At 40.0% G+C, this 25,940-nt stretch overlaps 1 protein-coding gene across 23 annotated transcripts in view; it reads left to right on the forward strand.

Moving 5' to 3' along the window:
• Window positions 1–25,940, forward strand: part of SUGCT (succinyl-CoA:glutarate-CoA transferase) — a 782,676-nt gene that overhangs the window by 604,313 nt on the left and 152,423 nt on the right. For 20 of the 23 annotated variants that reach the window (XR_011487375.1, XR_011487378.1, XR_011487383.1 and 17 more), the window contains one exon: window positions 17,708–17,771. Coding sequence is in view for 13 of the 23 variants with exons in the window: in XM_070466730.1 (XP_070322831.1) it covers window positions 17,708–17,771 (64 nt within the window). In the remaining 10 variants the exon portion in view is untranslated. Of the gene's footprint in view, window positions 1–17,707; window positions 17,778–25,940 lie in introns of those variants that run through there. The other 3 variants (XR_011487396.1, XR_011487385.1, XR_011487386.1) reach the window with 1 other exon arrangement.

Consider the following 25,940-nt stretch of genomic DNA (forward strand, 5'->3'; position numbering starts at 1 on the left):
TACATCAGACAAAATGCCAGTTTGGATGAAGCACAAGCTGGAATCAAGATTGCTGGGAGAAATATCAGTAACTTCAGATGCCCAGATGACACCAACCCTTATGGCAGAAAGCAAAGAGGAGCTGAAGAGCCTCTTGATGAAAGTGAAAGAGGAGAGTGAAAAAGATGGCTTAAAATTCAGCTTTCAAAAAACAAAAATCATGGTGTCTGGTCCCATCACTTCATGGCAAATAGGTGGGGAAATGATGGAAACAGTGAGAGATTTTATTTTCTTGGGCTGCAAAATCACTGCAGATGGTGACTGCAGCCATGAAACTAAAAGATGCTTACTCCTTGGAAGGAAAGCCATAGCCAATCTTGGCAGCATATTAAAAAGCAGAGACATTACTTTACCAACAAAGATCCATCTAGTCCAAGCTATGATTTTTTTCAGTAATCTTGTATGGATGAGAGAGTTGGACTATAAAGAAAACTGAGCACCGAAGAATTGATGCTTTTGAACTGTGGTGCTGGAGAAGACTCTTGAGAGTTCCTTGGACTGCAAGGAGATCAAACCAGTCAATCCTAAAGGAAATCAGTCCTGAATATTCATTGGAAGGACTGATGCTGAAGCTGAAGCTCCAAAACTTCGGCCACCTGATGTGAAGAACTGACTCAATTTGAAAAGATCCTAATGCTGGGAAAGATTGAAGGTAGAAGGAGAAGGGGACGACCGAGGATGAGTTGGTTGGATGGCATCACCGACTCAATGGACATGAGTTTGAGTAGGCTCTGGGAGTTGGTGATTTACAGGGAGGCCTGGTGTGCTGCAGTCCATAGGGTCACAAAGAGTCGGACAGGACTAAGAGACTAAATTGAACAGAACTGATTGGTAGTGCAACCAATCAAGGAAATAAAGTCTAAAGCCTCAATTAGATAACATCACACAAGGATTAGATTGGCAAAACCTAAAAACTCTGAGGACATCAAGTTTTGCTAAGGATATAAAGCAACTGAAAATAATATTCACTGCTGGTGAGAATGGTTGATAAATCATTTAGAAAAATAAGCTGAAATGTATTTTGCACAAAGAGATGGGTTAAGAGCAGCATTACTTATCATGGTGAAATAACTGGAAACAACAAAAGAGTAGAATGAATTAATAAATTATGATAAGTTTATGTAATGGCATACTTTACATGAATGATGATGATTGGGCCATGGCCAGAAGCTTCAAAATTACATGAATCTCACTAACAATGCTGAGAGAAAAAGCAAGTCGGAGAAGGATGCAGACTCATGACTTCACTGATATAAATAGGTGAAAGCAAGGACTAAATTGTCAAGAGATATGTGAATATGAAGTACAGATTTTTAAAAAAGGAAATGATAAAAATTTTCAGGGAAATGATGATTTGGGGATGGAGAAGGGAGGGATTCAGGCAAATTTAGGACTGTAAACATTTTGTTAATGTTTGGTTTCTTAAGCTGGGTGCATGGGTGGTCATTTGATTAAAACTCAAACTATGATATATATTATAATACCTCTTTGGATGATTAATATTAATATTTTTAATTAGAAAAAAGAAGGGAAAGTCTATGTCACGTGCATTGTTAGCATCAGGAAAAAGTTAGGTTAAAGTAATTGTTTCAAAAGAAACAAGAAAACCAAAAATGTCAGCATTTAAATCTTATTTCCATTGTGTAAGTAAAGTTAGGCAATTACATGTCAAGTTTTTATGAATTTATACGTTATCTTTGCTCTTTTTTGTGGTCATGGTTTTCAGGAACAGTTGAATTAACTTTTGACTTGTTAATTTTAAGTTATGCCTTCAGTTATGTAACTTTTCAAATATTTTTTATTGAGCCAAAGTAAAGACTACACTGATAAAATGTACAGTACAATAAATCAGATTACTCCAGTGCTTTTTTTTTTTTAAATTTCCTATGTGAATATTGCATGTTTTGGAAATGGTTTTCTAAGTTTTCTCAAGAATGTTATGATTATTTTCTTCAAGTGTAGCTAGATCCGCTTTACATGTAAATGTGATGCCCATTGTTTTGCTGAATTCCTAGATTTACCCTTTTTGGGTTTTTTGCATGGTTAATGGCTATGATCTTTGCAGAGCTTCTCAGCATGGCCTCTGGAATGTGCAGTATCTAGGAAAGAGTCAAGATCACCTGGAAAACTTGAAGAAACTGAGGGAATTACAACAGAACAATGGAACCTGATAATGACATTCTTAAAAATGAGTATATTTTGGAAACCCAGTAAAACAGTTCTGGGTCAAGAGAACTTTAGTGATTTATTAAAAGCTTCAAACAAGAGTACTCCTTCCATCTCCCCTACCCGTACAAAAATGAAACCAAAAGGAGCCACTTACTACTTAAATAAGCAAATATTAAAAACTTATACATTTAACTAAATAAAGCCTATAAATACTGTTGAACATCTACCAAATAGTGCCAGATAAAGTTCAAAGTACTAAAAATGTAGCAAAAAAATAAACAGATTGTGTAATAATAAGAGACCAGTGCAACCCACTCCAGTATTCTTACCTGGAAAATTCCATGGACAGAGGAGCCTGGCGGCTACGGTCCTTGGAGATGCAGAGTCGGACAGGACTGAGCACATACACACATGCTTCTTGAGGGCAGGACTTGCCTTTTATTCTGTGACCTGGTTTCCCTTCAGTTCAGTTCAGTTCAGTCGCTCAGTCATGTCCGACTCTTTGCAACCCCATGAATCGCAGCATGCCAGGCCTCCCTATCCATCACCAACTCCCAGAGTTTACTCAAACTCATGCCCATCGAGTCGGTGATGCCATCCTGCCATCTCCTCCTCTGGCGTCCCCTTCTCCTCCTGCCCCCAATTCGTCCCAGCATCAGGGTCTTTTCCAACAAGTCAGCTCTTTGCATGAGGTGGCCAAAGTATTGGAGTTTCAGCTTCAGCATCAGTCCGTCCAATGAACACCCAGGACTGATCTCCTTTAGGATGGACTGGTTGGATCTCCTTGCAGTCTAAGGGACTCTCGAGCCTTCTCCAACACCACAGTTCAAAAGCATCAATTTTTCGGCACTCAGCTTTCTTCACAGTCCAACTCTCACATCCATACATGACCACTGGAAAAACCATAGCCTTGACCAGATGGACCTTTGTTGGCAAAGTAATGTCTCTGCTTTTTAATATGCTGTCTAGATTGGTCATAACTTTCCTTCCAAGGAGTAAGCGTCTTTTAATTTCATGGCTGCAATCACCATCCTCAGTGATTTTGAAGCCCAAAAAGATAAAGTCTGACACTGTTTCCACTGTCTCCCCGTCTATTTCCCATGAGGTGATGGGACCAGATGCCATGATCTTAGTTTTCTGAATGTTAAGCTTTAAGCCAACTTTTTTACTCTCCTCTTTCACTTTCATCAAGAGGTTATTCAGTTCCTCTTCACTCTCTGCCATAAGGGTGGTGTCATCTGCATATCTGAGGTTATTGATATTTCTTCTGGCAATCTTGATTCCAGCTTGTGCTTCTTCCAGCCCAGTGTTTCTCATGATGTACTCTGCGTATAAGTTAAATGAGCAGGATGACAATATACAGCCTTGATGGACTCCTTATCCTATTTGGAGCCAGTCTGTTGTTCCATGTCCAGTTCTAACTGTTGCTTCCTGACCTGCATACAGGTTTCTCAAGAGGCAGGTCAGGTGGTCTGGTATGTCCATCTCTTTCAGAATTTCCACAGTTTATTGTGATCCCCACAGTCGAAGGCTTTGGCATAGTCAATAAAGCAGAAATAGATGTTTTTCTGGAACTCCCTTGCTTTTTCGATGATCCAGCGGATATTGGCAATTTGATCTCTGGTTCCTCTGCCTTTTCTAAAACCAGCTTGAACATCTGGAAGTTCTCGGTTCACGTATTGCTGAAGCCTGGCTTGGAGAATTTTGAGCATTACTTTACTAGTGTGTGAGATGAGTGCAATTGTGCAGTAGTTTGAGCATTCTTTGGGATTGCCTTTCTTAGGGGTTGGAATGAAAACTGCCCTTTTCCAGTCCTGTGGCCACTGCTGAGTTTTCCAAATTTGCTGGCATATTGAGTGCAACACTTTCACAGCATCATCTTTCAGGATTTGAAATAGCTCAACTAGAATTCCATCACATCCACTAGCTTTGTTCCTAGTGATGCTTTCTAAGGCCCACTTGACTTCACATTCCAGGATGTCTGGCTCTAGGTGAGTGATCACACCATTGTGATTATCTGGCTCATGAAGATCTTTTTTGTATGGTTCTTCTGTGTATTCTTGCCACCTCTTCTTAATATCTTCTGCTTCTGTTAGGTCCATACCATTTCTGTCCTTTACTGAGCCCATCTTTGCATGAAATGTTCCCTTGGTATCTCTAATTTTCTTGAAGAGATCTCTAGTTTTTCCCATTCTGTTGTTTTCCTCTATTTCTTTGCATTGATCGCTGAGGAAGGCTTTCTTATCTCTCCTTGCTATTCTTTGGAACTCTGCATTCAAATGGGAATATCTTTCCTTTTCTCCTTTGCTTTTCACTTCTCTTCTTTTCACAGCTATTTCACAGCATATTAGTATGCATTTAATACTTATTTTTAATCATTACCATTAATACATTTAACATTTGTTTGTTGTGTGAACAAATGTTCCTCAGAGCCATAGAGCTGGTCCTTGATGGAACTAGAGTTTGAACCTAGTCTATCAATAATGAAAAACAGCCATTTATTCTCATCTTGGGCTTCCCTTGTGGCTTAGCTGGTAAAGAATCTTCCTGCAATGTGAGAGACCTGGGTTCAATCCATGGGTTGGGAAAATACCCTGGAGAAGGGAAAGGCTACCAGTATTCTGGCCTGTAGAATTCCATGGACTGTACTGTTCATAAGGTCACAAAAAGTTGGACACGTATAAGCGATTTTCACTTCACTTCACTTCATTCTGAGCTTACTCTGTCCAAGGCAGCATGCTCACTGCTTTACATTTTTAATCTCACTTAATCCTCTCAAACTCCTGAGAAATAGGTATCATTGTCCTGTTTTGACTCCTGAGGGTTCTGAGCTTCAGAGTACTTACATGCCTTGCCCAAGATCACCCTCTAGATCACTTCAGTTCAGTCGCTCAGCTGTGTCTGACTCTTTGTGACCCCATGGACTTTAACACGCCAGGCTTCCCTGTCCATCATCAACTCCCGAAGCCTACTCAAACTCATCATCCGTCAAGGTGGTGATGCCATCTAACAATCTCATCCTCTATCATCCCCTTCTCTTCCCGCCTTCAATCCTTCTCAGCATCAGGGTCTTTTCCAGTGAGTCGGTTCTTTGCATCAGGTGGCCAAACTATTGAAGTTTCAGCTTTAGCATCAGTCCTTCTCATGAATATTCAGAACTGATTTCCTTTAAGATTGACAGGTTGGATCTCCTTGCAGTCCAAGGGACTCTCAAGAGTTTTCTCCAACACCACAGTTCAAAAGCATCAATTCTTAGGCGCTCAGTTTTCTTTATAGTCCAACTCTCACATCCATACATGACTACTGGATAAACCATAGCTTTGACTAGACAGGGCTTTGTTGGTAAAGTAGTGTCTTTGCTTTTTAATATGCTGTATAGGTTAGTCATAGCTTTTCTTCCAAGGAGCAAGCATCTTTTAATTTCATGGGTGGAGTTACTATCTGCAGTAATTTTAGAACCCTCCCTCCAAAAAAAAAAAAAAAAAAAAAAATCTCTGACTGTTTCCTTTGTTTCCCCATCTATTTTCCAAGAAGGGATGGAACTGGGTGCCATGATCTTAGTTTTCTGAATGTTGAGTTTTAAGCCAACTTTTTCACTCTCTTCTTTCACTTTCATCAAGAGGCTCTTTAGTTCTTCTTTGCTTTCTGCCGTAAGGGTGGTGTCATCTGAACATCTGAGTTTATTGATATTTCTCCCAGCAATCTTGATTCCAACCTGTGCTTCATTTAGCCTGGCATTTCACATGATGTATTCTGCATGTAAGTTAAATAAGCAGGGTGACAATATGCAGCCTTGATGTACTCCTTTCCCTATTTGAAACCAGTCTGTTGTTCCATGTCCATTTCTAACTGTTGCTTCTTGACCTGCATACAGATTTCTCAGGAGGCAGGTCAGGTGGTCTGGTATTCACATCTGTTTCAGAATTTTCCACAGTTTTTTGTGATCCACACAGTCAAAGGCTTTAGCATAGTCAATAAAGCAGAAGTAGATGTTTTTCTGGAACTCTCTGGCATTTTTGATGAACTGGTAGATGTTGGCGATTTGACCTCTGGTTCCTCTGCCTTTTCTAAATCCAGCTTGAACATCTGGAAGTTCATGGTTCATGTATTGTTGAAGCCTGGCTTGGAGAATTTTGAGCATTACTTTAGTAGGCATGTGAGATGAGTGCAATTGTGTGGTAGTTTGAACATTCTTTGGCATTGTCTCTCTTTGGGATTGGAATGAAAACTGCCCTTTTCCAGTCCTGTGGCCACTGCTGAGTTTTTCAAATTTGCTGGCATATTGAGTGCAGCACTTTTGCAGCATCATCTTTTAGGATTTGAAATAGTCAATCAGAATTCCATCACCTCCACTAACTTTGTTTGTAATGATACTTTTTAAGGCACACTTGACTTCACATTCCAGGATGTCTGGCTCTAGTAAGTGATCACACCATCGTGGTTATATGGGTCATGAAGATCTTTTTTGTATGGTTCTTCTGTGTGTTCTTGACACCTCTTCTTAATATCTTCTACTTCTGTTAAAGTGAAAGTGAAGTGAAGTCGCTCAGTCGTGTCCAACTCTTTGTGACCCCATGCACTTTAGCCCACCAGGCTCCTCCATCCATGGGATTATCCAGGCAAGAATACTGGAGTGTTGCCATTTCCTTCTCCAGGGGATCTTCCTGACCCAGGGATCAAACCTGGGTCTCCCACATTGCAGTCAGACAGGTGCTTTAACCTCTGAGCCACCAGGGAAGCCCCTTACGGCCATACCATTTCTGTCCTTTATTGTGCCCATCTTTGCATGAAATAGGCCCTTGGTATCTCTAATTTTCTTGATGAGATCTCTAGTTTTTCCCATTCTATTGTTTTCCTCTGCTTCTTTGCACTGATGGCTGAGGAAGGCTTTCTTATCTCTGCTTGCTATTCTTTGGAACTCTGCATTCAAATGGGTATATCTTTCCTTTTCTCCTTTTCCTTTAGCTTCTCTTCTTTTCTCAGATATTTTAAGGTCTCCTCAGACAACCACTGTGTCTTTTACATTTCTTTTTCTTGCAGATGTTCTTGATCACTGCCTTCTGTACAATGTCTGGAACCTCTGTCCATAGTTCTTCAGGCACTCTGTCTGTCAGATCTAATCCCTTGTATCTATTTGTCACTTCCACTGTATAATCGTAAGGGATTTGATTTAGGTCATACCTGAATAATCTAGTGGTTTTCCCTACTTTCTTCAACTTAAGTCTGAATTTAGTAATAAGGAGTTCATGATCTGAGCCACAGTTAGCTACTGGTCTTGTTCTTGCTGACTGTATAGAACTTCTCCATCTTTGACTGCAAAGAATATAATCCATCTGATTTCAGTATTGACCATCTGGTGATGTTCATATATAGAGTCTTCTCTTGTGTTTTTGGAAAAGGGTGTATGCTATGACCAGTGTGTTCTCTTGGCAAAACTCTGCTAACCTTTAACCAGCTTTGTTTTGTACTCCAAGGCCAAATTTGCCCGTTACTCCAGAGAGCTCTTAACTTCCTACTTTTGCATTCCTGTCCCCTATAATGAAAAGGACATATTTTTTGCGTGTTAGTTCTAGAAGGTCTTGTAGGTCTTCATAGGGTGTTCAACTTCAGCTTCTTCAGCATTATTGGTCAGGGCATAGACTTCAATTACTGTGATATCGAATGGTTTGCCTTGGAAATGAGCAGAGATAATTCTGTCATTTTTGAGATTGCATCCAAGTACTGCATTTCAGAGTCTTTTGTTGACTATTATAGCTACTCTATTTCTTCTAAGGGATTCTTGCCCGCAGTAGTAGATATAATGGTCATCTGAGTTAAATTCACCCATTCCAGTCCGTTTTAGTTCACTGGCTCCTGAAATGTCGCTGTTCACTCTTGCCGTCTCCTGTTTGATCACTTCCAATTTGCCTTGATTCATGGATCTAACATTCCAGGTTCCTATGCAACATTGCTCTTTAGAGCATTGGACTTTACTTCCATCACCCATCACATCCACAGCTGGGTATTGCTTTTGCTTTGGTTCCATCTCTTTACTCTTTATGGAGTTATTTCTCCACTCTCCTCCAGTAGCATATTGGGCACCTACCAACCTGCAGAGGGAGTTCATCTTTCAGTGTCCTATCTTTTTGCCTTTTCACACTGTTCATGGGTTTCTCAAGGCAAGAATACTGGTTTGCCATTTACTTCTCCAGTGGATGATATTTTGTCAGAACTCTCCACCATGACCCGTCTGTCTTGGGGGGCCCTACATGATATGGCTCATAGTTTCATTGAGCTAGACAAGGCTGTGGTCCATGTGATCAGTTTGGTTAGTGATCCCCCTCAAAATCTCAGCCCAGACCAGAATGCTTCCTCTTTCCACAACCTTTGTTTCTGTGGGAGCCAGAATATCCTTGGCTTCCTAGAAGGGAGCAGTTCAGTGTATTCATTAATTGGGCTGCATGGTGTCAGGCAATCCATTTGGCTGATCCCCGGCCCCCCCCCCAATAAATTGACTAATTTATTTTACAGAATTGACCATATCAGGTAGTTATTCTAATGTTAAATCAAATGATGCTTTTCTACTTTTTCTTTTAGTAAGTCTCCCAACTGATTAAGAGTTTAGGGTCAGACATACCTAAATTATAATCCAAGGTCAGCTACTTATTAATTTACAAAATCTTGGGAGCATTTTATTTAACTACTTTAGGCTTTCATCATATTAGTAGAAATGCAGGCAATAGCAATTCTTATCTAGTTAATTAATCCTCTCACTAGGAGGATTAAATGGAAGTAACTCTTTAGTTCCTGACACAATGTCTGACCCCTGAGTTTTGTTGAGCAAAAGCTGCTGTTATTATATGTATCATTGTAATTAACCTTATGCTTTATTTCAATATCATCTTTGTTCTGTGACTTTTTCTGACCTCCTTGACCTACATCTTTTCCATTCCTTCCAAGGTATACACAGTTCCTTACTTTTGCTCATTGGATATTACTCCTTCATTATGGAATGGAAACTGTGTTGTAAAAAATTGGCTCAGGTCTCTTTTTGCCTACCTTCTAAATATAGGCACTTTGAAAGCCAGTTCATTAATCCTTTTACTCTCAGCTCTTTCATCAATGGATAGATTGTTTCTCTCTTGTGCATCTTTGTTAATGTCATTGATGGTATTACATTGATTTTTGATAAGGTCTTTTACACATACCCTTTGTGTCCATCCTTTGATGCTTCTGAACTGTGGTGTTAGAGAAAACTCTTGAGAGTCCCTTGGACTACAAGGAGATCCTACCAGTCCATCCTAAAGGAAATCAGTCCTGAGTATTCATTGGAAGGACTGATGCTGAAGCTGAAACTCCGATACTTTGGCCACCTGATGTGAAGAACTGACTCATTTGAAAAGACCCGATGTTGGGAAAGATTGAAGATGAGAGGAGAAGGAGATGACAGAGGATGAGATAGTTGGATGGCATCACTGACTCAATGGACATAAGTTTGAGTAAACTCCAGGAGTTGGTGAGGGACAGGGAGGCCTGCCGTGCTGCAGTCCATGGGGTTGCAAAGAGTCGGACACGACTGAGCGACTGAACTGAACTTCGTGTTCATTACTTAATGCCAATCCTCTCTCTCTCTCTTTTATTTTTTTTGTATATGGCTTGCTCATTCTACTCTTGACTCAGATCCCTTGCTTTTCCTAAGATTTTAACTGCTTTTATGTGTGTGTGTCAGGGTCACTCATTCGTGTCCGACTCTTGCGATTCCATGGACTACAGCCTTTTAGGCTCCTCTTTTCCTGGCATTCTCCAGGCAAGAATACTGGAGTGAGTTGCCATTCCCTTCTCCACACTGCTTATATAGTGGGTATTGATTTTTGTGTTTTTGTTTTTGTTTTTTTTCCCTACATATTTTTTCCTTGCTACTACTATATTACAGACTTTTTTCTGCCGTTCCTACCATAGGGCTTTATAAAAAGACTTTCTCACTTAAACTTTTATTTCCCACATGGCTTTAAGGTATACATTTACTCTTTCCCCCCATCATTAATACATCACCATTTGACTCTATCATTAGGCTGTCAATCTGTAAAACTCTTGAGGAAGAATGAGAGACCTTATTTTAAATAGGCCTGATACTTTGCTAGAGAGATTGGTGCACTGTCTACAATTCTATTCTTATCAAGAAGAGGCTTTTGAAATTTCAAGAAGAAACTCAATTTTGAAGAGCTACCAAACCATGAAAGATTGAAGGAAGATAAAATAAGTTAAAGGAAGGACAAAGTACAACATCAGAATTCTCAGGAAGGTCCTTCACCTTAGTTTAAAATAACTCATTATGCATCAAAGAATATCCTGAGTGGCCAGACTGAGGTTCCAGGCATGAAATTTCCTTCAAGGAAAATGGCAATTGAAGTTCCCTAAGGCTGAGGCCCCCATTACGTTGTTAGTGGTCAGAAAAGAAAACACTTTACTTTTGCGTTTCTTGGTTAAGGTAATAGAGATCAGAGTGTTGCACTTGGATGAGAGAAGGAAAAGGAGATATTTAGTAAGGATTACAAGAGAAATGTTATACAAAAGGTAGCAAGTGGCAGTTCCTGCATTTCTGGTGAAGTTAGACTGGGACCTAGGCCTAAAGTGCTGCAGGAGAGAGTTCTGTTAAAATCTAGACAGACTGCCTGGATCCTGAGGTTCTCGAATATGTTATTGAACAGAGCGGGACTTGCCTTACAAACAAGGCTGGAGAGTTTCCTAACATTCCGAGTCATCAGGCAGGGTTTCTAGGGACAGCACTGCCACAGTCTCAGTTGTTCTGAGATTATCTGACCTGATTCACAAAGAAAGCCTATGGAATTTGCTGGACCTCTGATTTCACATTTTATGGGGAGGTGGCCACCAAGCAGGGGAATAAGTCAATTCTTTCTGAAGATGGGGGCTTGGAGTAGCCCATTTACCTCATAATTGTATAAACACTCCAGCAAATTAGAAATGGTATTACCTCGCTTTGCAAACACAAGAAGAATTTGTATTTCTGCTTTAAATCTTACAATTTTCAATGCAAAGGAATTGATCCAATTTGATAAGAAATGTTCATCTTGGGAAGGTCTCATATAGGCATCAGTGGGGGAAGAACTCAAGGGAGCACAGTCCTTAAGCTGCTTTCATGCAAAACTTCAGTCAGCTGCTAGCTTCTGCTTTGCAAAACTTTGACATCTGTCCCTTGACCTTTACCAGCTACCCTTTCACGTTTGACACTTCACGTTTGCTACATGATTAAAATTCAGCGTTAATTAATTTTAACACTATCAGTTAAGTTATATTTAGCTAAGAACACTCACTTTTGTCTTTTGTGAGTAGCACTGCAGTATTATTACAAAGAGGCAGTCAGGAGGGCAACAGAGATACGAGAAGAGAAGAATGATTCAGTGTGCAGATAATTGTTTCAAGTGAAATTTAGCGTGGTATTTTTGTTCCTGTCCTCAGTAGAACTGAGATTTAGCACCTCGAGTTGGCATTTAGCCCCCACCCCCACAAAGGAGGAGGCTGTGCTGGGCGGGTGCTGAGAATGAAATTATAGCGCAGTTCTAACACTGGCAAGAATTTTCTCTGGCCAGCTCTCGGCTGCAAAGCTGGTGATTCCAAAAGAAAGGCAAGGCATTCCTAGAAAGGATCTCCTTCTGGCATTGGCTTCACCCTTAATGAGGAGGTTTGACATGGTCATTTAAAAAGCATCATTCCCAAAGTGGCAACCATTCCCAAAGAAAACACTGGAAGCCAGAATATTTAGCCACAGAAGGGTTATAGTTCTCACCCTAAAAAGTCACCCAGGAGGTTATCTTCTTGATGGCTTATTCCATAATGCGACCAATAAGCTCACTGAAAATGGATAAAACTAAGGAAATTTGTCCTCTCTCCCTGAGTTTTCCAAGTGAGAAAACTTTTTTTTTTTTAGCTTTGTTGGGTCTTTGTTGCATTGCAGGGTTTTCTCTAGTTCCAGGGCGTGGGGGCGTCTCTCCAGGTGCAGCGTGCAGCTTCTCTAGCTGTAGTGTGTAGCGCAAGGGCTATTGCAGTGTGTGGGCTTCTCTAGTTGTGGCACTCAGGCTTGGTTGCCTCTCAGTCTGTGGGATCTTTGTTCCCCAACCAGGGATTGAACCTGAATCCCTTGCATTGGAAGGTGGACCACTGGTCCACTGGTCCACTAGGTAGGTCCCAAAATACATGTTTATTAGTGTATTTCATGTTTTTTTGCTCTGTGGAAAGATTATAATAAAGATAGGGATAGGCAAATCTTGCTTTAACCCAAAGCTCAAAATGCTGTAGAACTATTACAACTACTACTCTTTAGGATATTAGTGTGAAATTGTGGTCCATAAGTTCACTGGGCCACTGCAACACTTCTGCCCTTTTTGCTGTTGTTCAGTTGCCTAGTCGTGTCTGACTCTTTGCGATCCCATGGACTGCAGCACTCCAGGCTTCCCTGTCCTTCACCATCTCCTGGAGCTTGCTCAAACTCATGTCCACTGAGTCGGTGATTCCATCCAACCATCTTGTCCTCTGTCGTCCCTTTCTCCTCCTTGACCTCAATCTTTCCCAGCATCAGGGTCTTTTCTAATGAGTTGGCTCTTCGCATCAGGTGGTCAGAGTATCAGAGCTGCAGCTTCAGCATCAGTCCTTATAATGAATAGTCATGATTGTTTTCTTCTAGGATTGACTAGTTTGATCTCCTTGCAGTCCAAGGGACTCTCGAGAGTCTACTCCAGCACCACAGTTCAAAGCATCTGCCCTTTAGATCCATGTACAGAATAGCACAAGAGAAGCTCTGCTTTTGGTAGACGGTGCAGGTACTCCGTATGTAGTTTACCCATATACGTCTCAATAAGATGCAGTCATAGCAATAATAAACTGAATTTGGGGGTTCTTTGATGCAGTATACACAGGTTGCCTCCAACTGGTAAAGACCTAACTTACAAAAACAACTTTGTAGCGTTTTCATTTGTGTGTGACACAATATGTTTCCTCCAGTAATTCAAATTTTGTGTTCTAGAATCTAGTTCCATGCCCTCATCACATCTTCTACCTACAACTGGAGGGCACTTGATCTCTGACAGCTTTTGTTTTCCTGCCCACCCAGGGGGAAAAAAACGACAGCCTCTCTGTGCCAAGGATTTAAATAGCTCTGTTTTAGTAGCCAAGTGTGGTTGTTTTTGTTCAGTCACTAAGTTGTGTCTGACTCTTTGCAACTCCAGGGACTGCAGCACGCCAGGCTCCTCTGTACTCTACTATGTCTCAGAGTTCATTCAAATTCAAGTCCATTGAGTTGGTGATGCTATCTAACCATCTCATCCTCTGTTGTTCCCTTCTCCTTCTGACTTCAATCTTTTCTAGCATCAGTACCTTTTCAAGTGAGTTGGCTCTTCATGTCAGGTGGCCAAAGTATTGGAGATTCAACTTTAGCATCAGTCCTTCCAATGAATATTCAGAGTTCATTTCCTTTAGGATTGACTGGTTTGATCACCATGCTCTCCAAGGGACTCTCAAAAGTCTTTTTCAGCACCACAATTTGAAAGCATCAATTCTTCAGCACTCAGTCTTCTATATGGTCCAACTCTCACATCTATATATGTCCTGGAAAAATGATAGCTTTGACTGTATGCTCCTTTGTCATCAATGTGATATCTCTGAATTTTAATACACTATATAGGTTTGTCATAGCTTTCCTGACAAGGAGCAAGTGTCAGTTATATTCATGCCTGCAGTCACCATCTGCAGTGATTTTGGAGCCCAAGAAAATAAAACTTGTCACTGCTTCCACTTTTCCCCCTTCTATTTGCCATGAAATGGTGTGAGTGGATGCTGTGATGTCAGGTTTTTCTAATTTTAAGTTTAAAGCCGGTTTTTTCACTCTTCTCCTTCACTCTGATTGAGATTCTCATTAGTTCCTCCTCACTTTCTGCCATTAGAGTAGTGTCATCTGCATATCTGAGGTTGTTGATATTTCTCCTGGAAATCTTGATTCCAGCTTGTGATTCATCCAGCCCAGTGTTTCGCATGCTGTACTCTGCCTATAAGTTAAGTAAGCAGGGTGGCAATATACAGACTTGTCTTCCTCCTTTCCCAATTTTGAAGCAGTCTGTTGTTCCATGTAAGGTTCTAACTGTTGCTTCTTGACCTGCATACAGGTTTCGCAGGAGACAGGTGAGGTAGTCTGGCATTCTATGTCTTTAAGAATTTTCCACATTTGTTGTGATCCACAGAGTCAAAGGCTTTAGTGTAGTCAATGGAGCCAAATTAGATGTTTCTCTGGAATTCTCTTGCTTTCTCCATGATCCAACGAATGTTGGCAATTTGATTTCTGGTTCCTCTGCCTTTCTAAACTCAACTTGCACATCTGGAAGTTTTTGATTCAAGTACTGCTGAAGCCAAGCTTGAAGGATTTTGAGCATAATCTTGCTAGCATGTGAAATGAATGTAATTACCTGGTAGTTTGAACATTCTTTGGCATTGCCCTTCTTTGAGATTGGAAAACTGACCTTTTCCAGTCCTGTAGCCACTGATGTTTTCCAAAATTTGCTGACTTATTGAATGCAGTGCTTTTATAGCATCATCTTTTAGGATTTGAAATAGCTCAGCTGGAATTCTGTCACCTTCACTAGCTTTGTTTGTAGTAAAGCTTCCTAAGGCCCACTTGACTTTACCCTCCAGAATGCAGTTAGTTAACCACACCATCGTTATTGTCTGGGTCATTGAGACCTTTTGGTATATTTCTTTTGTGTTTTCTTGCCACTTCTTCTTTATCTCTTCTGCTTCTGCTGGGTTCTTTCCATTCCTGTCCTTTATCATGCCCATCCTTGCATGAAATGTTCCCTTGATAGCTCTACTTTTCTTGAAGAGATCTCTAGTCTTTCCCATTCTGTTTTTTCCATATTGTTCATTCAAGAAGGCTTTATCTCTCTTTGCTATTCCCTGGAACTCTACTTTCAGTTGAGTATATCTTTCCCTTTCTCCTTTGCCTTTCACTTTTCTTTGTCCTTCAGCTATTTTTGAAGCCTCCTCAGAAAACCATTTTGTCTTCTTGCATTCCTTTTTCTTTGGGTTGGTTTTGGTCACTGCCTCTTGTACAATGTTACGAACTTCTGTCGGTAGTTTTTCAAACACTCTGTCTAGCAGATCTAATCCCTTGAATCTATTTGTCTCTTTCACTGTATAGTCATAATAGGTTTGATCTAGCTCATACCTGAATGGCTTAGTGGTTTTCCCTATTTCCTTAAATTTAAACCTGAATTTTGCAGTAAGGAGCTGATGACCTGAGTCATGGTCAGCTCCAGCTCTTGTTTTTGCTAACTGTATAGAGCTTTTCCATCTTTGGTTGTAAAGAACATAATCAGTCTGATTTTGGTTTTGACCATCTGGTGATATCCATGTGTAGAGTCATTTCTTGGATTGTTGGGAAAGGGTGTTTGCTATGACCAGTGTGTTCCCTTGACAAAACTGTTAGCTTTTCCCCTGCTTCATTTTGTACTCCAAAGTCAAACTTGCATATGATTCAGGATGTCTCTTGACTTCCTTCTTTTGCATTCCAATTCCCTATGATGAAAAAGATATCTTTTTTTTTTTTTTAATTTTGGTGTTAGTTCTAGAAGGTGTTGTAGGTCTTCATAGAACCAGTCAACTTCAGCTTCTTTGGCATCAGTGGTTGTGGCATAGACTTGGATTACTGTGATGCTGAATGGTTTGCCTTGGAAACAAACTGAGATCATTCTATTGTTTTTGAAACTGTACCTGAGTACTGCATTTCAGACTCTTTTGTTGACTATGAGGGCTACTCCATTTCTTCTAAGTAATTCTTGACCACAGTAGTAGATATAACTGTCATCTGAATTAAAGTAGCCCATTCCTGTCCATTTTAGTTCACTGATTCCTAAGTTGTGGATGTTCAATTTTGCCATCTCCTGCTTGACTATGTCCAATTTACCTTGATTTGTGGACCTAACATTCCAGGTTCCTATGCAATACTATTCTTTACAGCACCGAACCTTACTTTCACCACAGACACTTCCACAATTGAGTGCTATTTCCACTTTGGTCCAGCTGTTTCATTCTTTCTGGAACTATAAGTAATTGCCTTTTGCTGTTCCCTGGTAGCATATTGGACACCTTCCAACCCAAGGGACTCATCTGGTGTCATACCTTTCTGCCTTTTCATAGTGTTCATAGGGTTTCATGGCAAGAATACTTGCAATTTCCTCCTCCAGTGGGCCAGGTTTTGTCAGAACTCTTCACAATGATCTGACCTGTCTGTCCTGGATGACCCTGCAGGGCATGGCTCATAGCTTCACTGAATTATGCAAGTCCCTTCGCCACAATAAGGCTGTGATCCATGAAGGGGAGTAGCCAAATGATTCAGCATCAAGCCACCTTTCTGCTGGTCGGGCTCTGATAGAATACCCCTGTCTTAGTAACTGCCTTGACTCTTAACCCTGGGGTCAAGTCTACCTTGTATTCTGGATGTGTGCTGTGCTAAGTCACTTCAATCGTGTCTGACTCTTTGCAACCCTATGAACTGTAGTCCACCAGGCTCTGTCCTTGGGATTCTCTAGTTAAGAATACTGGAGTCGATTGCCATGCCCTTCTCCAGGGGCTCTTCCCTACCCAGGGGTTGACCCTGCTTCTCCTATGTCTCCTGCATTGACAGATAGGTGTTTTACCACTAGTGCCATCTGGGAAGACCCACTTTTTTGATGAGACACCAAATACCTGTCTTGGTCCAGTGCATGAGATTGAATCAGTCCTCCACGATGGGATTTCTGCCTTTTTTTCTCAGTTGTCCTAGTTTTCTGAGTTTGTCCTAGTTATAAAACTTGGTCTTATGAGTAAGGTCTTGTGACCACTGAGAACATCTTTGGTTTCAGTCTCCTGCTCAGGCCTCTGACTAGGATCTATTCTAACCTGGGCTCCCTGTCAGCTGGCTCTGCTCATGGCTTGTCACAGTGTCTTTGATTTGTCCACTTTCTGTAGTTCCTGGGCCTCCTAGATACCGTGATTCACCTTTCAAACTGGACTAACTCCCCACACCTTCCACTGAAGAAGTTGCTATGAGCACATATGTACTACAGTGGGCTCCTCTGTTCCAGGTCCTGTTTCCTCTCATATTCTGTCCTTCTGCAGTTGACCTTGGTCCAATCCTGCTTGAGGTCATGGAGGAAGAGGCTGAGCTTTAATTTAGAGGATCAAAAATAAATGAAAGGGGGGGAATCACACCCTGTACTTAAGAGCAAATAGCATTTTTAAGACTAAGAAGACAATAAAAATGAAGTTGGCTAGCCCTTGAGTCTTCTAATTCTTTTTGGCTTCACTTGGTTTAATATAAAATGAAAACATTTTAACCTCAAATAATTTCAAATTAATATCTAAAAAATCTCTATGTTTTGTAATCACTTTTTTCAATGGATTGAATAGGTAGCTTTTCACATCCCTGGAGATTGAATTTACTTTGTAAGTAATTTTTCTCTCTTTTTTTACATTTTAGGTGTTACACAATGACCTCATTATGGAGATGAAACATCCAACTGTGGGGAAGATATCAGTCCCAGGTTTGAAAATCTTTATTTTTCTTAACTCCTTTCTTCGTAAATTTATTCCATGTGCTGATATCTGCACGTAACTGATGAGCCTCCAAACCGCTTGTAAAGACATTATCCAAATTTTTTATTCTGGATAAAAGGGGAATCCTAGAATCATACCCACAAGCATGTTTGCTAAGGCTATAGACTTGTGTTTTCACTCTGATTGTCTGGGTGACAAAAAGTACTTGTATTATGTAACTCCATTCTGTGGAATCATGGACTCACATAAGTGCTGTATGTTACTGCCAACAGATAGATGGCGATAGATGTGGAAAATATTATGAAATTGCACTTGTCTCATATGATGATGAGAAAGCAAGCCAGGCACCATAGAGGTGGTGTCCAAGCAAGGCTGTTGACTTCTCAGGCCAGGGCATTTTTTTTTTTTTTCTTCCCATACTATGGTTTAGGGTATGGATCTTAGCTTTGTTGAGATAAAAAAAACCAAATGCTTTCAGTAAGTCCAGAATATATTGAATTTGTAGAAGTTGACTTATACCCAACAGACTCACTGAAGACATTTTGGCCTTAAGGTAAATTGACAAGTTTTTCAGGTCCAGGGAGAGTTCTCTTTCCAGTAGCCGGAAGCCTCAGGCCTAACTCTCAAAGTATCCAAATTGTAGTGACAGCTTGCAATCAATCCATTGGCCCGCATAGACCATACTTCTCTAGTAATCATGAAATTACTATTCCTCAGATCTGCTGTATCTGTTCTGGTGACTGCTGGAAAGCCCCTCCATGTACTTGTCCTCCGAGTCCCTTTCTTTCCAAACTATATGCAAATCATTCCCTTATTTTTTCTTTAATTCTAACAGAGAATAATAAAATTAGTTTATAACTTTGGTTATTGTTTTCTTGAAACTATATCCTGTTTGCCTTGCTTGAAATTTGAGTATTTCTCAAATCCCTCAGTCACCTCAGTCAAATGGCATAAGTGTTTACTTCTATAGGTATCAGATCTCATTTCTTGAATAACTGATGATATTAAGTTGTTTTGGGGTATAATCTAATTATAAGATTTGGGAGCAGCTGGATAAAAATGTCCCAGAACAGATTAGACATGGCTATTGGCCAAACGAAAAGAATGAGAGGAGGGAAGTATGATGAATAAAGCATATTGGAGGAAATTCTGATATTTAGTATACAGAACATTATATTGAATTAAGGGAGGTAAGTAAGAGAGAGTAGGTATATCAGAGATTGGGATCACATATTAACAGGGAAATGCTATAGGGTATGGGACTTCCCTGGTGGCTCAGTGGTAAAGAATACGCCTGCAGTGCAGGGGATGTGGGTTAGATTGCTGGGTCAGGAAGATTCTCTGGAGAAGGAAATGGCAACCCACTATGGTATTCTTGCCTGGGAAATCCCATGGACAGAGGAGCCTGGAGGGCTACTGTCCGTGGGGTCGCAAGAGTCAGACATGACTTAGCAACTAAACCACCAACACAGCTTTGGGCTATAGAAAAGTAGTGAAAAAAAACAGCATGTTGATAAAAGCTAAGAAAATTATTTATTCATTTATATTATTGCACATATATTATATACTGATAAAATTCTAAGATGTACAGCAATCTCTTTTAAATATCCTTTTGGAAAATTTTATTTTTGTTCCTTTAATTTTGATAGGACCTAGGCATCATTTTGCTATGTCTATCTTATTTACTAACCTTATATTCTCTCTGTAGAATTATCAACAAAAGAAGTCTCAGATTTGAGGTGACATGCATGTGTTTAGATTATTTTTGGAACGAGTATCTGAGTGTCTTTTGAGGGCAGCACATCTGGACTCCCCATGAAGGGAAGAGGCAATTCCACTCAGAGACATCAGATAAAAAGTTACTATGCAGTGTGTCTCAGCAGCAGGCTACTCAGATAGGACAAGAGATACTAAATGCAAAGAGCATTTATCAGTAAATAATTAAATTTTTTCTGTGGATTGTCATTTTCATTGATTTTATTTATCAATGATAGTTCTGCATTTCTTTGTAAGGGATGTCCTCATTGGAGACCTCATGAATGCCATAGAAATAGCTCAGATTTTCCCATAATGCCTCAATGAGTTGAATTTACCAAACAGGCAAGGTGAGTAGAGGTAAAAATGATTTTATGCCACACTGTTTTCTAGTTAGCCAGTGGAGACACATTTTTGAATTCATTAAATGTAGCTCTATAGTTTCACATATATAACTGCATCTTTATATTTACAGTGACAATCATAATTAAAACTATTTATTTATACATTGTTTGTTATTAGTGAACCTCTTGTGAACAGTACTGAATTTTCTATATATTGCACTTATTTGCCTGAAGGACTGTCTGTCTTAGTCATTACTAGAAACTTGTTTCTTGGAGAATAATATTTATGGCACCTTTTAAAGAGAGGTATAAATCCACAGCATTCCCTCAGATTCTCATATTAGAGGTCCTCTATAGGAGATGCTAATTGATTAAAACCTTAAAACTACTAGTCCACCAATGTTGAATACACTTTTAACAGGGATGGGAAATTATTTACCTCTTCAAAATTTCTTTTTCCTGCTTAAATAATTATTGTCAGCACTAAATACATTGTTCCAATATTTATAAGCATTATCCATATTAAAATAAACCAAGTAGTATAGTCCAAACTGTCTCCTTTATTAATTTATATCTATTGTAACATGCTATCTTTTCATGTCATTTCCCACTACCTTCAATCTCTAGTAAACAGTTATGAAATTTAGTTTGTGTTTATGCATGTCGGAGTTAAAGCTTGCTAACTAGTTAATGCTCATGAATTATCTGTAAATGTGAGTTGTAGTTTTGCTCATACTGGTGTTCTTTCTCCATACATTGTTTGTTAAACTACTGTCTCATTTGACCTTTATAGTCTATTTTACAGTTAAAGGTAGAGAAAAAAAACTGATTATTAATTGGAGTAGAGTTGAGAAAAAGCATCATGTCTCTCTTTGCCCAACTTGAGTCATCCAGTGTTCTGTAAGTCCCCAGTGAGTGGAGCAGCCATTAGTTTTAGCTCACCATTAGTTTAGTGACAGACATGTCATCACATTGGGCACAAGTTACTAATTTGCTCACAGTTAACTAAGGTGACCTGGTTGAGTGATAACCTTAAACACACCCACATTCACACACATAACTCAAGTCACCAAGCCTACCATGTTCCACACACTCTATGATATTCTGGTAGTAAAGTTGTAGCCAGGACAGGCCCAGTCACTCATGGAACTTACAGTTTGCCAGAGATTCTTTTTTTTGAATAATAAATTCAGAAAAATGAGATGGGCATTTCCATGGAGAACAAGAGGCAACAGCAGAATGATCTGAAAGCTCAGATGAGAAAGACCTCGCCTAGAGTGCAGGTCAGGAAAGCTATCCCTGAGAATGAAGTGTAGACAGACATATGACTGATGACCAGTTGCCAGCTGGGCCAAACTGCTGTGGGCTGAGGGAGGGGTGTGGAGATGCTGGGCAAGGTGCTGGAGGAACTGAGAAAGGGCTGGAATAGAGATGACCCTGGAGAGGTAGGCAGAGGCCAGGACAATAAGACCTCAAGAGGAGCTAATGATCACGTTAGAGACAAATCAAAATGTAAAGGAGATCTAGGCTGAGGTCTCAGATCTCAACTACCTGAGCCATGAGTGGAGGCGGGGGGTGGATGGGAATGAGACCTGGAGGAAGAGTTTGGGAAGAATCTCAACCCTATTTTTGGCAGATGCTCTCATTGACTGCTTTTAGGTATGATTTCTAAAATGGTTCTAACTTCATGGAAATTTTTCTTTTTCTTTCTTTTTTTAAAAATTTTTGACCATACTGCCTGATATCTGGGATCTTAATTCCCTGACCAAAGATTGAACCTGTGCCCCATGCAGTGAAGCAAGGAGTCTCAACCACTAGACCACCAAAATTTTTTGTAAAACTTCTAATGTCCTGAATTTTAAGCTTTGAAATTGAAAAACTTTCATTTATTAATTAGTGAAATGAAAAAAAGGACATTAAATTTCAGACCACATTTCCTCAGTAAAAGGCCATCATATAAACATCATCTTATTTGTGACTTTACTGGGAAGATCTTACACTAGTTATCACATACGGAAGGAGTGCCACTTTCCACTGAGCACATTCTCCATTTTCATCTTCTTGTGATTACCACTGGCTACTGGCCTTTTAGCCAAAAAGGAACACATTGTCCTTCCATGTACTGTGTCGGTGCCAAAACAGTCTTGGTGCTGAGTTCCAAACTTCAAAGGATGTCACTGAAATAGAATTTGACGCATAACTCTAAAGTTTCTCACCATAACTTGTTCCTGATACCTCCTGGTGAATGTGCGTGGTCGTTATTTGATTCTAGTAGCACTTCTGGGAAGTATTTGAGTGGTGAGTGTGTCAGGGTTGTGAGAAGGCAGCAGTGTTCTATCCTACAAAATGATTTTAAATTGAATTACCTTTGTCTGCTGGTCCCCTGATCTGTTTTCAGAAAGCAGCTTCAAGTTCTTTTAAATAAAATTTTTTAAAGTTTTTTTTTCCTCATTATATTTTAATATTCATAATAGTTTTTAGCTAGGGAGCGTTGGGTTCAAGAAGAACAGTCATTGCTATGAATTAATATTGTTGTTGTTTAGTCACTAAGTCGTGTCCGACTCTCTGTGACCCCATGGACTGCAGCACCCCAGGCTTCCCTGTCCTTCACCATCTCTTGGAGTTATGAATTAATGTAGCTCAAACCAAATTATTGGAATATTGACATTTGGATTTTATGGCTACTTTTTTAGAATTTGAATGTACTTCTTTATTTGATGATCTAACATACTGTATTTCTGAATGTTTTGCAAGACTTTTTTTTAATAAGTGATGATCTGAAACATCTTTCTTTTGTAAGCTCCTGAAGGGCAAAAGACACTGTCATTTTAACTCTAACCAACACCCTTTATACCAAGGTAGTACTTAACAGGTGTTTTCTGGATGATGATTAGGATAAACAACTATTAGATGAAAAACAACTGAAATGACTTTTTGACAATTTAAAGCAGTATGCATTTTTTTATGAACCGACTGGCTACCTATGCAAGCTATCTGAAAGAGATTTATTTTATGTCTTTAGTTTGTTTCCAGTTTGAAGTACATATATTAATTGCAGTGACCACCTAGTATCTTGCAGAGTTACAAATCTTCCTCTTCTGTGCTATACAAGGCTTCAGCTTGCTTTTTAAAAAGTTACTTTTAGCTTTCTTTCTTCCCTTTACATAGAAAATTAGGTGATGTTTCAGAAATCACAAGTCCTCAAAGTTTAGTTAAATTACTATAATGGATAACAGCCATAGGGAAAAGTTGTCACAAATCTTACTAGGAAAAAAGACAAATCAGAGAGGAACAAAAGTCTCAGCTTATATTCCTCCATAAAGTTTAAATATGTTGGTTCTTATAAGGAATTCTAAGTAAAACCAATCTGAGAGTGAAAGGTGAGGTAAGTTATTTCTTCCAGGTAGGAAGATCTTTTAGATGACAACAGGAAGAGTGTGTAAAGTTTTCATATTGTGTATAGTGTATAATCTATCTTCTAGAAAGAACATACTCCTTCAGGGACCAGGGCTAAGCTGTAAGAAAAGAGGACAGAGATGAGAAGAAGGTTCTACAGAGTGTTAACAGAATGAGAGAAAGCTGGCAGGGAAGTGGGTTTTCAAATAGACTAGCCATGGTACTTCCCAAAGCCCTCAATTAGTTTTAACTTGATTAAACTCTTAACCCATGGCAATGCCCTGAGAGCTAAATAAATCAGCGTATTCTCAGATGATTTGACATTGAGTGCCTGCAGCCTTCTCTGGAAGTCCCGTTACAGTGAGACAGGGTCGTAGACATTATTACCATTCAGTGAGAAATGAATAGCTAGAGTGACTCCTTCCTACGAGAGCAGGGAGGAAACAGGAGGAGTGAATAGCATCCCCAGGAATGTCTTTCCATCAGGAACTGGAGAAGCCCTCAGAGCCAAGTTACTGTCGCTGATATAACTAAGGGATCTCCATCAACGATGCTTATCTGTGCTGTGAGGAAGAAATATTTCGTGAGAGCTGGACTTTCCTGCTCAGGGAATTTACGTTCTTGTTATTCTGAACCGGGAAAGGGGCCAAGATCTCAGTTGTTACTCTTCAACCATCCTCATCAACCCTGACACTAAGATAAGTGAATCTGTCTAAAGGACCAGAAATTCATGTTACAAATCAGTCCTAAGTTATCAATGAAGTTCTGGGGTGCATAGTTATTTTCACTATTAGAAATTCATATTTCCAAATATGGCTAAAGAATTTTCCTGGATACCTACTTAATTGGACTTCTACATTGTTTGGGGTGTTTTCTCAAGTTTCACTGTATGGAATGATCCTTGAGGTTAGAGGTGTATTTGACATCATCTGAGTCGACCACTGATTATTGAAACAAATCTAGAAATCAAAGCAAAATAAAATAAATACATAAATTAAAAACCGCAGGGAAAGTGGAAGTTTCACTGATAGTACAGCAAGTTTTGTTATTTTTGTCTTGAAAGTTGGATCAGACATTTTCGGGGATCAATTCTTGAGTCCTTGCTGTAATTGCTACTTCCAACTTTCATTGGGTACCCAGAGAAGTCTTTTTCTGGATCAAATTTAAATACTGAATTTATGATAGATTTTTCAAGAATAAATTAATTAAATGTAATTAGGCATGGGGTCTCAAAGAATCAGACAGGACTGAGCGAATGAACTGAACTGAATTGAGGCGTGTAAATTGCGCTTCCCTGGTGACTGAGATGGTAAAGAATCCACCTGCAATGCAGGAGACCTGGCTTCCATCCATGGATCGGGAAGATACCCTGGAGAAGGGGATGCCTACCCAGCCCAGTATTCTTGCGTGGGAAATCCCGTGGACAGAGGAGCCTTGTGGGCTACAGTCCATGGGGTCACTAAGAGTCAGGCACGACTGAATGACTAAGCACAGGACATGCACGTGACGCATGTACATTGGCTGGAGGAGTAAAATCAGACACTAAGTAATAACTAAATGCACAAGACTTGAAATTATCTTTCAGTTTGGACTTCCATGTTGTGGAATTAAATTGGATAATTAAGAAGTGACATTAACTTTGCCTCTAAGTGGGCTTCAGGCTAGAGGAGTTGCTTGACCTGGTTGCTGGGTTTATTCCCGACTGGAGAAGGTGACTTTAGTCCTCTGCGGAAGAGGAAAGCCTTGGTGCTCCTTTAGCATCGCCAGGCAGGAGCTCTATGGCTCATGCAGAGATGGCAGTTGGGCTGAATGCCGTGGGAAAACTGTTCTCCTTAAATCCGTTTCCTTAAGATGTCAAGATTAATTCTGTTAAGAAGACTTAAACATAAAAAACAATCAGTAGAGTAAACCACCCTTTGATTTAAAAGGATTATAGTTGAATTTTGACTAGGCATACACAGTACTGTAAATACTAATAAGAAGTGTTGGTGGAGGCAAAGAAATGGTAGTGAAAGGGTTAAATAAGGACTTTGAGGGGATTTGCCTGGAGGTCCTGGTGGTTAAGACTTTTTGCCTTCCAGCGCAGGAGATGCAAATTCAATTCCTGGTCCAGAGCTAAGATCCCACATGCCTGGTGCCCCAAGAAACAAAACATAGAAGCACTGTTGTAACAAATTCAGTTAACACTTTAAAAATGGTCCACATCAAAATAAAAAACAAAACACCTCAGATAAACCCTTCAGATAGTTAAACCTAACCAATGGGTCACTTGCGATATCCCACTCACGCGATCACCTTGCAACTTTATGGGTTTGTTTGGCATTGAACTGGTCTGTGAGATTCACTGCTGGTCTCCTTTTCAGCAGGAGTGAATGCTGTCTTCTGTGTGAACTGTGTACTGACTTTTATGGAACCCTATCTCCCAGCAGTCATATCTTTCTCTGGCATGGCATGAGCCATCACTGTGTCCCTGGGCTCATCCTTTGACTGAGATTAGGGCAGTGCCTAGAGGAGGAGGCATGAGGGACCTTGCAGTGCTTCCCAGCTTGTCCTTCATCAGAACATCATGTAAGTCATGGTGGCGATGTAACACTCGGAGTGGATGACCTGTTAGACCTCAGAACCCTGTGTCTGTTGAAGCTGTTCCTATAAACTCTATAT

This window comes from Odocoileus virginianus, chromosome 1 (assembly GCF_023699985.2).
Source record: "Odocoileus virginianus isolate 20LAN1187 ecotype Illinois chromosome 1, Ovbor_1.2, whole genome shotgun sequence".
Taxonomy (NCBI): Eukaryota; Metazoa; Chordata; class Mammalia; order Artiodactyla; family Cervidae; genus Odocoileus; species Odocoileus virginianus.